This window comes from Canis lupus, chromosome 15 (genome assembly GCF_003254725.2).
Source record: "Canis lupus dingo isolate Sandy chromosome 15, ASM325472v2, whole genome shotgun sequence".
NCBI classification, from domain to species: domain Eukaryota; kingdom Metazoa; phylum Chordata; class Mammalia; order Carnivora; family Canidae; genus Canis; species Canis lupus.
This window is the reverse complement of record NC_064257.1, coordinates 5,566,260-5,581,632: the sequence shown is the minus strand read 5'-3', so window position 1 is coordinate 5,581,632 and position 15,373 is coordinate 5,566,260. Positions and strand designations below refer to the sequence as shown.

Sequence of the window (15,373 nt, the reverse complement as noted above, 5' to 3'; positions counted from 1 at the left end):
CAGTGGAATTTTGTTTTGTTTTCTAATGCATGATATGCTTTAAGCGTGATGTTGAGACTTTTCTATCCCCCTTTTAAAAGCTTTAATAAATTATACATTGATCACCAAAGCTCGCGTGAGAAGAATTCCGTTTTCACCACGTGAGGAGACCCTACCCATGTGAAATCTTAAAGGGAGGCTTTAAACCAAGATGGGGATATTCAAAGGGAATGGCCACGAACAGGCTTGAGGCTCTAAAAATCCACAAAGGAGAGGCGAGGCGGAGGCTGCTGTGGGAAGGTTCTGGAGAAAAGCCTCGGGAGGGCGGTACATTCAGGGGTCCCTGCGTCCCCCCTGTGAAGTCCAGGGAGTGGGGTTGCCATGAGCCCGGTGGGTGGCCCTGCAATGAGTAGAGCCTGCCTGGGGGTCTGGAGGGCCGGGGTCGGGCTGCTGGGTGGCTCCCGGGTGCTCGCAGGAGCGCGAGTCCCTGTCGCACGGCATTGGTCTGCAAGCCCAGATGCAGCCAGATACACGGACACTGGGCCAGCAGCGCGTCCCTGGACCAGGTGGGCCCAAGGAGACAGATCCAGCCCCGCGCCACCTTGAGCCCCGTCCGAGAAGGGCCCCAAGACCCCAGAAGGGAGAGGCCATGGGGCAGGGGCTGCTGGCGGAGGAGCAGGCCGGCCAGGGAGGCTCTGCGGGAGGGGGCCCACGTGCCAGGCAAGGCCAGAGGTCTGATTTGCCGGCAAAGGTAGAAATGTCGAGGACTTGACTGGACCCAACCTTCTAATTCCTGATTTGCGACAGTGTTTGTGGTTAGAGAGACACCGAGGGTCTCTTTCTGTGACCTGGAAGCGAGCCAAGAAGTGACAGGTGCCTGCAGGGCTCTGCCGGGGGCAACGAGAGCCCCAGGTCGGAGCCCCCCAGAAGGCCGGGTCGGGGTGGGGAGACAACGTAGAGATGATTTCTGATGAGGCCACACAAGGGTTGTGGGTCTTACGTGCACACACGTACGCGATACCGAGGGTTGTTTTCAGACACAAGGAAGGATGATACCGTAGTGCTGCCTGCAACTTGGGCTCCTCACTGAGTACGTCACCGGCCTCCTGCTAGACCCGTTTTTCCAGATGTGCTTTTTCCTCTCTGAAACTACCTCCTAGGGGTCTTCGATCCCTCCTCCGCTGGCGGTGCTGGGCCCGTCCCCGTCTCCCACTGCCGCACACTCTGCCGGAAGAGACGCCCCTGAGGACACCTCCATAGGCACCCATGCCCACGGGCAGGCCCTGTCCTCCAAGGAGAGGTTTTCTAGATTTGCGGGGGGGGCGGGGGGCGGTGGAGACCATCAGTGGTGACTTTCAATAGGATAAATTCCCAGCGGTGGAGCTGCCCATCATGATACAACCACCTGGCTCTAGAACGGGCCTCTTGGTCCAACAGGACTTGGAGGTTGACAAAATGACAGGTGCCCATTTTGCAGATGGGGAGGTGGTTTGGAGCAGTCAGGGGGCTGGAGGGCCCAGATTCTAACCCCTAAGGCCACAGGAGAGGACAGAAGTGGGTTGGATCCTGGATAGTAAGGAAGGTGTCCCCCAAAGTTCACGAAGGATCTTGGATTAAGGGCTCGCAGCTGCGAAGGACCGTCCAGTCATGCACACGGGTAGGAGCTAGGAGAGGCTGACCTGGTGATACCTCTAGGTCTCCACTTGTGGGAGAAGCTGAAGTCCAGCCCTGGTGATGGAGGTGTAGACAGAGCACCGGCCAGCTGGGGCCATCTCTTCCCCGGGCTGCTCATCTGCACTGGATTTGACCAGAATGTGAGTCCCGGGAGCTGGACTGGCTGGCAGCTGACCCTCAGCCCTGCCCCGGGGATCCCGCATTTAGGACCATGTCCTTGCCATGAGGGCCAGCCATCCCGCTGTCTCCCTTCCTTTCTCCTTCTCCCTCTCCGAGCATAAAGCAGAATAAACAGGTGGCAGAGAAGAGCGTTGGTCAACGCGGGGACTCCTGGTGCTAGACAGACACAGGCCAGGCCAGCTGGCAAGCTGGGCATCCCCATAACACGCCACAGCTGCCCTGGAGCGGCCCGGGGAACTGCCCACGCTTCCAAGACCCCATGTCTGGGGCAGCTGCGTCCGGCTCTCCAGCAGCCAGCGTGGAGTGGTCCAAAGGACACCGGTCACGTGGAGGGGGGACAGAGGCCACATCCATCCTGTAGATGCGCCATGCTTGACTCGGTGTTGGAAGACATCGAGTTAGCGACGACCTGCACAAGCCACGAGGTGACACACAAAAAATTTGACTCTCTGTCTAAATAGCATGAACGTTGCAGCGCGGGGCCTGCGTCCCTGCTTAGCACAGTGTGTTGGGGCCAAGGAGCGGCTGCCCCGCTGGCCAGGCGTGCGTCCTCCTCCTGCTTCATTCTCTCACGCTTCCTGTCCGGCCCCGGGCACACCAGTGTTTGCCACCCCGATTTAAAGATGGGCGGGTCTGGCTCTGGGGTCCAGCCCTGGAAGCAGAAGCTGTCTGACCTTGGGCCCTGGCTCGGCCTTCCTGAGCTTCACTTGCTGCTTCTGCACAGTGGGCAGAAGTATCCCCACCTCCTCAGACCTCTGTAAGGATCCGACGGGATGGGTGCGAATGAGGTGAGTGTGGTGCAACGTGATAGCTGTCCTCTGTTCAGGGCCCTGTGGCCAGGTCCCTTGTCCCTCTCCTGTCCCCTTGGCTGTCCTGTGTCATTCTAGCAGCTGCAGAAGTCCCAGCTCTTCCAGAAAGCCTCTCCAGCCTAACCTCAGGAGGGGGGCCCCTACCTTCCCTGCCAGGAGACAGAAGGTGAAAAGCAGGCTGAAAGGCTGGGATGGGGAGACTGGGTGGGGGGACTGGCCTTGCATCGGTGGGCAGGAATCCTGCTGGAGAAGCCAGAACTGCTTTCCAGGGGGCAGGAGCCGAGAGCCGGCTAGAGCTGCTCAAATGACGGTGAGAGCTCTGGAGAGGGGCGCCTGCTTTCAAAGGCTCGTTAGGCCATTAGAGAAAGAGGCGTGATGAAGGCCTCTCCCGGGGGGCTGGGCAGCGGGCGGGGCCGGGCAGGCAGGCGGCACCGGCCAGCTGGCAGCCACGGGCGTCCGGAGAGGAGAGGACGATTTCATCCCTCACATCCTTCCCTTTGGTCTCTCTCTGTGCGGGAGGAGGGAGCCAAGGGGGCTTGGTGGGAGGGAGCCTTTCAAAGAAGACTCAGGAGGGAAAAAAAAAAAAAGGCCCAAACACAAGTCCTTGAATCTCCAATTGCCTCTCCAAAGAAGTCTCTCTTCGCACCTTGTTAGGATGTAGAGGACAAAGAAGGAGGGTGGGGGCTGGGGCTGGAGCCTGGAAGCAGGAGGCAGAGGGCTGGGGGTCCAGGAGGCACCGACCTGGGGCAGGGGCACAGGACACACGTCCAGGGGGCCGGGGATGTGCCTGACACACACAACACCGGGTGGTCAGAGCTCCAATGCCAGTTGTGTCCCTTACTGCTGGGGTGGCCTTGCTGGGCACGGGGCCTTTGCGAGCCTCAGGTGTCTCCCATTCGTGGCGGTGACGGGGCAGGGGGGTGGGTGGCGCTGAGAGAATTAGGTCATGAACAGGGCTGTGAGGCACAGAGCTCGGCGCTTGGCAAGCAGCAGGTGCCCAGTAAACACGGAGCTACACCTGACCCTGGTGACCACCTCCGACCGGGCACCAGCAGGCTCGTGCTACGTCTAGTTCGTGCGGAGGACCGAGTGTGCGAGGCAGCTGCCAGCATGTGTTATGGACAGGGATGCGTGTGTTTATATGGCACTGTTCCTCCCACTCTGTGGACACGGTCTGTTTTCCAAGTTTCCATCCTGTCACCGGACTGTCCGATGCACGGAAGTCTGTCGTCCTGGGCGCCTGGCCCAGGTGGTGAAGCTCTGGGCAGTGACCTAACCTCTCCAAGCCTGCTCGAGGGGCCTGGGACACTCCTGCTGCCTCCTGGATGCAGACCGGGGTAAGGCCTGGGGATGCAAGCTTGGGGTGGGGTGGGGCGGGGAGGAGGGGCAACAGAATGTTCTGGGGGTCTGAGCCTCAGGAGGGTAGAGAGGGGCAGGAACAGCAGTGGCCCGAACCTGGGCCTTCTGTGCTAAGGCCCCCGATGTGGTGACCAGTGTGGCTTCCCTGAAACCCCAACCTTGGGCCAGAGCCCTGGGCCGGCATCGCCCTTACCTGGCAATGACAAAGAGGACACAGCTGACCCCCAGGTAGGCGAGCAGCACATACATCCAGATGTCTGGGGACAGGGGGTTGAGGAAGGAGAAGACACTGGGGTTGGTGCCGTTGGGCTTTCGATACAGGATGCTCACACCGAGCGTCATGAAGGGCTTGGAGAAGTCGATGGCCTTCTCACGGACGTGGGTGATGGTCAGGGGGGCCACGGCCAGATCTGCCTTCTGCAACGAGAGGGAGACACACACCCAGACGTGAGTAAAGTCTCAGACGAGCAGGGGACAGACACCTCTTCCTGGAGGAGGGGAGGGCAGGGGGTCAAGGGGAGTCTGTCTCCAGAACCTTGGGGTCACTCGACCGTTCTTCAGTGTTGACAGACCCCCTCCTTCTGTGCCAGGCCGGGCCCGGAGTGCCGAGGAGACAGTGGTGACTTAGACCGAACCCCTGTTTCCCAGGAGCTCACGGTATCAACGTGCAGCGGAGGGAAACCCATGAAACCTGCACCCGTGTGGTTCGCTCCCCAAATGGCGCTTTGTCAAATACACACAGTTCAGCAAACCTACACACACTTAGAAACAGCTCCTGCTCTTTACTGGCGACTTTTCAGACATCACGAAGAGGACGCGGAGTCCGGAACAAACCTTCCTTGAATCTGCTTTCCTGTCCTGTCCACTTCTCGACTGCTTCTCCCTCTTCTGGATATTTTATGCACCCTCAAAGCCTCAAAATTCAATTGGGCCCATATAATACCCTCGTTAGAGGGAGAGGGGAGCCCAGAGCCCCCTTCGGTCGGTCGGGTGAGGGGAGGGAAGAGGGCAAAGGCGGCTCGGAGTGTTCCCACGCTGGCCAACTTGAGCTCATCACAATGTTCAGGAGGGTAATAATTAAAGGTCCGTCTCTTTGGTCTGAGATTTCCTGATTAAACACCTATAATCCCTCATTCCCATCTTCCCAGCCTCCTCCCCGTGGCTCTCCTCCTACAAAGGCCCCATTTAATTGCTTCCTGTTCCCCACATGCCCTTTCCCGCCTCCATGCTTTGCACACACTGTGCCCTGCCGAGAACACCCTCTCCCCGCTGTCTCTAACCACCACCCCTATTTCCGCGCATATGCCGCCTCCAGTGCCAAACACCCATGAAGCTTGCTCACCCCCACGGTAAGGTCCTAACCCGCTCAGTTCCAATGCAGGATGCGTGGCCATGGGACTCTCTGTCTTATCTGCCTATTTACCTGTGACTTCCTAAGCGCAGCTGGGCCATAGCTGGGGCCTTGCTTTGCTTGTCCATTCCCAAGCCCATCTCAGCCCTGTAGTATTGTTGACGGTGTTCCCCCTGGGAGGGCTCCTGTGGATAGTGACCTATCACAGCGTGAACCGGGTTATCACTTCCCTGTCTTAGGAGAGGGCAGGACGGAGAGGTCAGGTTCTAAAGAACAGCACGAAAGACCCTTTGGCCAAGGGTGGGCAGCTGCTTCCGACACCCTTTCTAAGGCCTGTAGGCAGCCACCCAATGGCTTGGTCCAGTTTGCTTCATTCATTCATTCACTCACTCGTTCATTCATTTTATGAGCTCCGCTAAGCACGAGAGATTCAGAGCTGAGCCAAAAGGACGTGGTTCCTGCCTCGGGGCTCACAGCCTAGTGGGGGACACAGACATTCATCAAACTGTTTACTAAATGGTAGCTGTTAACACCATCTCTGATTTCACCAATCCTAGCATAGGGACCAGCCGCCAAACTGAAGTCAGACTTCCAGGAAGGGAAGCCTGACCTGGGTAGACTCCGCAGCTTCCCCAGGCTGGGGGCGGCGGGGGTGGAGGGCGGCCTTGCTGGCAGACACGAAACCACGACACTGCAACCTCCGTGTTTTTCCTTTTAAGGGCAGCCCCCACATCCGGCGACTGACATGCGGAGCCCAAGGGTCCAGTGACCCTTAGAACCTGGGACACCAGGGAGGAGGAGCCTGTTATAAAGGACGTGTCAGAGTGGGATCGTCCTTTGGTAAATTTTGGAATGTGTGAGTTGGAACTTGCCTTGCTTCGAAGGCAGACGAAGAAGAAGTGCACAGCTGCCGCCCCCCCGGCCCCCCGGAGCCCTCAGGGTGTATACAAAGAAGAGAACGATCAGGGAAGGTGCAGAGTGAGAGACCCAGCTCCTGCTCTTACGGAGCTTCCGGTCTAGTGAGCAACCAAGGGGGGATGTTGACAGGACTCAGTAGGGTGGGGACAAAGGTGTGATATCCTGGAAGGTTCCTTTTATTCTCGAGTTCAGGATCCTCTATAATGTTGGCACAAGGCGGGTGTAGTGGGCTTTAGATTCTAGAACTCAGCCTCCCCTGGCCCTGGCCCTTCAAAGCACATTGTTTGGGAGGCTGTGCTCTGACTCCAAAGTCATCATCGCTGTACATTTGGAGCTGGTCTCTGGGAACAGCTTCTGGGGCTTGGACTGGGTTCTCGGGAAGGATCTCAAAGTCAACGGTGCCAGTCTTCCTCTGGCTTTGATGGCAGGTTGGACGAAAGGACTAGTGACCGAGGATCAGGGTGTCTGCCGCCATGCGGGTTCCACGAGAAGGGGTCCGGGACTGGCAAGGAGGCCAACTCTAGAGCTGCGGGCACCTGCTTCTTCCCTAGCGCCATCCTGGAACCTTCCTAGGATCCGCCCGCCAGCTTCCCGCTGCTCTCGGGCTCTCAGAGGTCAGGAGGTGGGTGTCTACACACATTCTGTGCCTACAGCAGCCAGTCAGCTGGTCAACCTGCTCTCCTTCACGGGGAGCTTTGATGCGTGTTCTCCCTCGGGCTTCAGGAAGCCTGGCGTTCTCCACTTTGATTTTGGTTTAGGCAAGAAACACTACATTTCACCGTTGGTTACGATTTCTCTGAAAAAGGCATTATTTCGTCCGGCTTCCCTTGCAAGAGTGGAACAGATGTCAAGCCTCTGCTTGTCAGTTCATTACTTGGAATGAAAGGCCCAACCTTGGCAGGCTCTTCCCACTTGTGCAAGAGTTCTTTGAGGGTGATTCATAAAATCATAGGCTGTCAGAGCTGGACCAGAGACCTTCAGGAACATCTATGCCAACCCTCCACTCTTATGGAGGGAAACTGAGGCTCCATGAAGGTCCAAGGCCTTTGCTCTCATGCTCACGGTGCTCACAGCTTTGAACAAACCAAACCTCTGACTCGTCCAACATATTCATTGATCTCACCGGTGATTTGTTGGCCCCGTCTGCCTCAGGACCTTTCTCTACTTTTGTCTAAACCTCTCAACTGGGCAGGACAACCCTTCCAGGACATTACTTGAACCCCATAAGCCGGTTTCCACCTCCCAAGAGTCTGTCAGGACCCACCTGGCTCCAGCCTCTCCCACTCTGCTCCATGGGGCCACTTGGCGCCCTTTGCTCCCCCACATCTCCAGCAACCAGAGCTGAAGGCAGGATTGGCTAAACCACCTGCAGCTCCCTCTTCTGGCCCAGAGCATCCTGCCACCTCAGCTGCTGGCTGGACACTACTAGCCTTGTCGCAGAAAGTGAAACCGGGGAAACCTCCTCCAGATTCCAAGAACAGACAACAACCATGGTCCCACTTCTTGTAACTCATTGCTGATCAGCCTTCTCCTCTGCCAGGGGTCCTCCAAGGGGAAAAGCTCAGGCCCCTGAGCCCCAGGGGGGTTGCTACCTGGGTCTGGTGACCCTGCTGGCACCTGCCTACTTGCATTCTCAGGTAAGGTCTCCACCAGATCCCCTGTCTCTATGCTCTGCCTCTTGTTTGGGATCCCCTGGGTGGGGTGCAGGGGGATCTTGCTGCTCAGATTGTGACCTGCTACGGTTAAAATAGTAAGAACCACTGTCATTCACAGATGGATCCTATACCCCAGGCATTGCTAAACATGCCATACAGGATCCTCCCAGCAGCCTCACGTGGCAGTAAATGTCCTAGCACATTCTAGATGAGGGTGCTGTGGCTCGGTCAGGCTATGAGGTTTGTTCAAGCTCTCCTTGTCTGGGTGGCCAGTGGCGTCGGTGATACAGTAGTGAGTGAGCAGAGCTGCCTTCCAAGCTGGTGAATGGCTGGGCCGGTACCTGGACTTGGTTCACTGCGACCTCAAACCCCCATGTTTTACCACACTATCACGCAAACCACATGTAGGGGGGTTGAATTGTGCACCCCCTCCAAATATGTTCAAGTCCTAATCCCTAGCATCCGTGAATATGAGCTTGGAAATAGGCCCTTCCACTCCCCGCCCCCCAATAAAATAGTCTTTTATTATTGCCACTGGGATTAAACAGCATCGGCGAGATTGCCGGGGGAGTATCGGGCACTGTGTGCAAAAGGGGGCACAGTGTGTATCTTCAGTGGGCGTGTTTACTTCCCCCAGGATCGGGCTCTCTCTGGCCCCTGCTGAGTGTCCCTGAATCCATCACTGGGTCCAGCAGCCGCTCCTGGGCGTGCAGCACCGCGGGTCTGTGTGCATCCGGTCTCTACCTCGCAGGTGTTCCTTTGCATGTCCCCAGCAACACTCCCCACGTGGTTTCAAATTCTCACAACACTCCTGCCTGCCTCTCCAACAGCCAAAATTAAAAAAAAAAAAGATATTGATAATACCAAGTGCTGACAAGGATGCATAGCAACCGGGCCTCTTCTAGCTTGTTGGCGGGAACGTAAAATGGTGTGGCCACTCCGGTCGCCGGTTATGAGAAAAGACTATAACTCCGGAATGGCTGCATGGAAGAGATGCATAGGGCAAGGTATGTGGGAAGGGAAACGAAGCTCCCGCGTCCTCCCTCTTTCTCTCGGGGCACGCCACTCTCCCCACATCTCCATGGGTTCACCAACCTGGACGCTCTGGAAATAGGGTCTATGCAGAAGTAACGAAGTCAAGAAGGGAGTCACACTGCATGAGGGTGAGCTCTACGCCCCAGGCCTGGCGTCCTTACAAGCGGAGAAGAGGACACACAAGGACAAGGACACACAGGCCCCGTGACACTGGGGGCAGATAGCGGAGCGATGCAGGGTCAGGCCAAGGAACACCACGGATGCCCCCCGCAGTGGAAGCCGGGGGAGGGGGCGTGATGTGATGAGCACTGGCTGTGACACGCGGCCGATACATCACTGCACGCTACCTCTGAAGCTAAGTGTGTACTTGATTGAGCTAATTGAGCTTGAAGGAAAAAAAAAAAGGACCAATTCTTCCAACACCTTGACTTCTGATGTCCGGCCTGCAGAACTGAGAGAGAATAAATCTGTTGTTTTAAGCCACTTAGCGTGTGGCCGTCGGCCACGGCAGCCCTGGGTCCCTCGTACACCGGCCACTTAGATCCTGAGCAGGATGCACAAGGCTCCTCCCACCTCCCCATTCACAAGAGCAGGCCCTACGGCTGGGCCCGCGCTGCCCTGGCCCGAACGTGGGCTGCATTGCTGGAGACGTGAACCCCACTCCGGCTGCCGACCACGGCCGCCACGGGGTCTCCCCATTGTACGCTTCGCATGGCCTGGTCTGCCTTCTGAGCCCTACGGCTGCAGGAACATGCAGACTCGCCCCCGCTTCCCTCCAGATCCTTCTGCTCCTGCTTCCTCGGCCCCTTAAGAAAACCAGTCTCACTCCTGCCACGCACGCGGGACTTCTCCCCAGGGCTCTGTGTGCCGCCTCCCTGCCCACGTACGTGGTGGTAGCCACGGGCTTCGCCCTGCGGTCTTCCCTCAAAGTCGCGTCGCTCCAGCTAGGATGCGTCCACTCTCAACCCTGCTGACTGTACATTGAGACCCGCCTCGGCCCCGAGGATAAGGCGTTCTCATCAGGGGTTCCGTAGCCTTTAGATGATCTAAGAGAACTTTCTGCAGCGCCAGGGAAGCTCTGCATCTGCGTCGTCCAGCCCGGGAACCGCTAGCCCTACGCGGCTTGGGTAACTGAGGAGCTGAGTCCATACTTGAATTAATTTTGAACTAAAGAATTTTAAAAGTCGTCTTTATTTTAAGTTCAGAAGTAAATCACCCCCCATAGCTGGTGGCTACGGAGCTGGAAAGGGCACACGGGCCCTGCCCGCCTCTCCAGCCTTTCCTTACCTCCTGTCCCCTTGCGTGTGTTCTACTAGCTTCTTTCGGAGCCCCTCACCTCAGGACCTTTGCACGTGTGCGTTCCTCTACCTGGAGCTTCCGAATTTCTTCCTCCACAAACTTTTTGTCTAGCTAATGGCTACTTGGGGTCGCAGCGCAGTTACGCCCACAAACAAAATCCTCCGATGGTGATGTCCGGTTTCCCTAGTGATTCTTCTCACGGCACAAGTATTTTCATGCCTAGTGTTGACCACAGCTGGGTTTTAGAGAGGCTTGCTGGTGTCTCCCCTGCTGGGCCATCAACTCCCAGGAGCAGGGCCTGAGGCTGTGTCTTTCCACCGCTGTGCGCCCCACGCCCGGCCCAGCGCCCGCCGTCCGAAGACTCTGGGACTGAGCGAGCCAGCGTGTGCGGGAGAGACACGAGCAAGCACATCCTCAGAGCCAGCTGGCTGAGCACCTGCCACTTCGTAAGGGCTCAAAGCAAGTCCCAGGGGGTGTCTGCTGATGACCCCCCAGACTCCAAGCTTAAGGAAACCCAGCGCTGCTTTGAGAGCCACCGGATGTGAACCTGACCACCAACAGCCCCAACAACCCACACACCAGAACTCCGGGGAGAGAACCCTGGAAAATTCTCGAGTTGTCTACGGATGGGTCAAGTCCCAGCACCTGTAGTCTCCACACGCTGGCTTCCTGAGCCGTGGCGGCCTCACTGCCCGCCTGGGCGAGCTGCTGTGCCCACAGCCCCTCGTGCTGCTCCTCAGGGCCCTTATCACAACTAACTTACTTGTAAGTCACTGTTTAACCCCTGGCTCGTCTGCTGGTGTGTAAGCTCCAGGAGGGCAGGGGCCAAACTGGATCACACACGGGTGTATCCCTGGGGTCAGCACGAAGCCTGGCCTGAAGGAGCTCAGTAAAGTTCTTTTGCAAGACTGACCTACAAAATGCCCCTAACGGTCCTAACCAACCTTTACCACAGCCTAAGGGGGGGGGGGTGCTGAGCTCTGCCTCGGTTTCCCTGCTCGGCACCCCTATTCTCCCTGAAGCCACCTGACCCATGCTGGTCTGCTTGGGTCCTGCCCTCTGCCTGTCTCTCATCCTCCTCCCTCCAGTTAGGACCCTGTTCCTGGGACCCTGGCCCCAGAGGGCCCCTTACTTCTGGCCTTTCCACTGAAAGCCCTCACCTGTCCCCATGACCCTCCTCAGGGATGTCTTCAGCTCCACATCCTTCCCCGGTCATTGCCCTGGGCTGCCTGGCCACCCTGGGGAGGGTCACCTGTCTCTCCCACCCCCAGCCTGGCCTGCTCCACCTAGGACTCTGTTCCACCCCCAGGTGAGCTCCCAGCAGGCCTAGCTTGCAAGCGCCCTGTCCCGGGCTCGGGGAGGGGGCCTGAGTGGGGGCTGGGACACAGCCTGCCCTGGCCGTGTAAACAGGGGTCGGGTCCAATGCGTCCAGGTCTGCTCCCTGGTTGGAAGACAATGGGACACAGTGGGGTGATGGCGGTAATGTCTGAGACCAGATCTTCCCCTCACACCTGCCCTCCTACCTGGAGGCTGGGAGACATCGTCCCAAGCCTGTGTCCTCCTTCACTCACCCGACACGTGTGCCACCTTCATTGCACGCCCGGAAGCCACAAATGACCCGGGCCCCCTCCCTGGATTTCTCTGCAAGCTGCCGGCCAAGGGACAGGGAAGGTATTTCAGAACTGCCCCCACCTGTCCCAAGTCTTTAGCAACTTCCTCCAGGTCCCAGGCAGGGCGCAGCTCGGGGGGCGCCCCCCGCTCCGGGACATGTGATGGGGGATGCCCCCCTCCACTCCCACTTCTGAAGGAGACCCCCTTCCCACACCTTGTGTCACCAGCAGGCAGGCAGGGGTCCACCCAGGGCCCAGCGCGGCAGGGTCCTGCCAACCCTGCAGGCCCCCTGCCGAGGGTGGAGACGTGGGCATCCTTGGTGCCCCCCCCAAGCAGGTACCCCGTCTGTACCCCGGGTAGCTCCTCCTCTTTCTTCGGTGTCAGTTGGAGTCCCTTAGGCAGAGAAGCCCGAGTCCTTGCTGCTTGTCCTACACCTCCCAAGACCCCTCCACCCCGCGGTGGCACCGCCTGCAGTTGCAGAACAATGCAGCCTGGCTGATTCACTGTTCCCATGGGGCGGGGGGGGGGCGAGGGCCGTGGACGTCTGTCTTGGCTGCTCCCATCGCTCTGGTCACCGGGTCTGGCACCTGCTGGGTGCCTGGTTCGGTCCTCTGCCCTCAAGCCCCAGCCCAGGCGCTCTGGCTCTGTCCAGCCACCCGCAGGCACCTCACCTCCTACCCGCCCTGCCCCTGCGGGTCCTGTGGCAGGGTCCCCCCCCACCCCGGCTCCCATGCCTGCTGCGCCCAACCCAGAAACGCATGCACGTCAGGAGGAGCCCATGGGCAAACCTGTCCCCCTCTTCTCCCCAAGACACACTCTGTCAGTCTTCTCTAGGGTGTCGACTCAGGTTCTGGTGACACTTGGTACTGACAGGCTCAACCGTGAGTCCTCGTATTGACTTTGGTGCTCCTGCTCCATGTCCCCGCCCCTCACGTGCTCCCTGGCGCCGCACCCCCGAATGAGCTGGCGCCCCAAAGCCTCTGCCTTGGGCCCTGCCATCCAGGAGCCAGGCTGAGACGGCGTTCCCTCAAATCCGTGGGATGGACAAAGGAGCCGATGACCCTCGGCGGGGGTTGGACAGAGCCCACCCGTTGTTCCCTCTCAACGCCCTTTCCCTCCGAGCCCCCTTCACCCTGGAAGCTCCCCTGTACCTGTGCCTTGACCGCTCTTGCACCTGCCTGTCTGCACCCCGACCTCCAGCAGGGCTTCTCCCCAGGTCTTCCCCAGGTTGCTCTGCTGGCTGAGTCCGTGCCCCTAGAGTCCTTCGGTGAACCTCACCCCGGCCTGCTCCCCTGCCTGTTCTCAGGCAGAGCCGGAGCTTCCCCAGAGCTCCTCCGTCATTGCCCTGGCGACCCGGCTGCCCTAACAACAGTCCACCTTTGCACCCCATCAGGAAATCCCCTGCCCTCAGCTGCCTCGTCCCATCCAGGACTCCACCTGCCACCGGTGAGCTCCCAGCATGCCTTGCTTCAAAGTGCACTGCCTGAAGGTGGTTTGGCTGCACAAATGGGGGCCTGAGGTTCCCCCCCGCCCACCAGCCATGGGGGCCAAGACTAAGATCCAGTTACTGAACGGTGGGGGACATGGTGGGTGATGGGTCACGGCCTTGACACCTGGCCCTCCGCTTGCACAGGATGGGCAGCTCCATTGTTAGGACCCCACCGCCACGTCTCCGGGGAAGGTGTGTGGGTCCATGTGCTCACTCACGCGCCCTCGTTCGTCACCGCCTGCTCGGCGTGCCCAGCCCAGGTGCTCAGGCCGCAGCCAGGAGCATGCATCGGGGCCTCACTGTCTGGAAGAAGGGTCAGGCGGGGGAAGTGGGCACTTGACACCGAGCCATCCTCTCTGCCCGGCACTCAGCCCTACAGGGAGGCAGACGGGGTGTCCGGGCAGCGCTGCTTCCACCCGTGACCACCCCAGTGTCCATCTTGTTTCGTCCCCCATCTTGGTGGATCTTGGTCAGGCCCCATCCACGAGCCAGGGAAACCCCCCGACCTGCTCTAGTGAGAGGTGACGACTGAGAGACAAGAGAACTGATGGCTTGCTGTGGCCAGGAGGGCATTTCTGCACTCCCTGCGGGCCAGGCTCCTGCGTCGTCTCTGCCTAACCCACCCGCTCTGACTGCCGGGCTCAGGACAGCGGCCGGACAGGATCCCTGGGTCCCTGAGAATGAAGCTTGCGGGAAGCCAGGCCAGGAGCACTCGGGAGGCCCACGCGGGGGCCGCCCCTACCCGTCGTGCCAACGCGTGGATGCTGTTCATTCCTCTCCGTAGACCTCCCTGCCTGCCACTTGTCACCCTCTGCCCGTGTCTTTCCAGTGGCCTCTCCTGTCACCCACGCTCTCCTGGTTCTCCTCCTTCCTCTCCGGCCTTGGCAGGCGTCTTGTGGACTCCTCCTTACCCTCTCTCCTTACACGCCCGTGTCGTTCGCGTCCTACCCAGGCTCCCATCTCTCCTCTGCCCTCAGTCTCTCCCCCTGGATGTCTCCCGAGGTCCCCCCCCACCCCGAGGTTGTGCTGAGGACTCCCAAATCCTGACCTCCTGCCCCGCTCCCTCCTCTGACTGCTCAGCCGTATGGCCAGCCGCCTACTGGCACCTCAACCCCAGCCCGCTCTCCGTACCTCCCCTCCATCCTCTACGTGGCCAGGAGGCCCTTTATTTGGGGATGACACTGTCCTCTTCCCAGCTCTGGAATTTCACCCCTTGTCCTTGTGCAAAAATCCTCCCTTTCCCTCACCTCCTTCATCCAACCAATCACGAATCTTTTCAACTCTACCTTCCGGTCTCCTTGCAGAGCTATCTGGGCCTTCCTTCCCCACCGTGGCCCTCCCTTCTTGCCTCCACCATGTTCTCCTTCACCCAGGTCCCAGCGATGACCTCCAGACTGGCTCCCGTTTAGCCCAGCAGCTCGGTGACTTCCCTCCAGGCCCATTCTCATGTCACCCCCTCGCCCCACATCCTCTAGCTGTGCCCTGCAGCTCTCACACTGAGGACCAAACGTCCGTGTGCAGCACCCAAGGCTCTTCAAGAACATCTCTTGCCCCCTTCTGGAGCAGTAGCCTTTCTTCTTGGGTTCAGACTCTCCACTCTCTGAAATCGCTGCCTCCCCTCAGCACCCTGACCCCCGAGCACGGTGCTGGGGACCGTGTGTCAGGACAGAAGCTCTGGATGGCAGGCGTCAGGAAAGGCCAATGCTCCAAGTGAAGCAGAAGGGGCGATGCCTTGGTGTGTGCCTCTGTTCTCCATGAGTCTGAACAGTGTCAGTTGGTTTCCCGGGGCTCCTATTTGTGTTCAGAGGGGCCAGGCTTAGATCCCGGGTCACTGTGCCCCCCCTGCCCCCCGGGATGACCACAGCTGAGGGGCCGGCCCCACCACCGCCATGGTGTTCATCCTCCAGGAGGAACAGCTCCCAGGTGCTGCCCATTTACCAGGCGCCAGGCGCTCTGCTAAGCATCTCTGTGCCGCAGCTCATTAAATCGTCCTACAAACCCTGGGAAGAAGGCT

At 59.1% G+C, this 15,373-nt stretch overlaps 1 protein-coding gene across 1 annotated transcript in view; it reads right to left on the bottom strand.

The window, feature by feature from the left end:
• GRIK3 (glutamate ionotropic receptor kainate type subunit 3) overlaps nt 1–15,373 on the bottom strand; it is a 222,287-nt gene that overhangs the window by 24,477 nt on the left and 182,437 nt on the right. Inside the window, exon 11 of the mRNA XM_025419889.3 lies at nt 4,195–4,418. Coding sequence (XP_025275674.3) covers nt 4,195–4,418 — 224 coding nt within the window. The remainder of the gene's footprint in view (nt 1–4,194; nt 4,419–15,373) is intronic.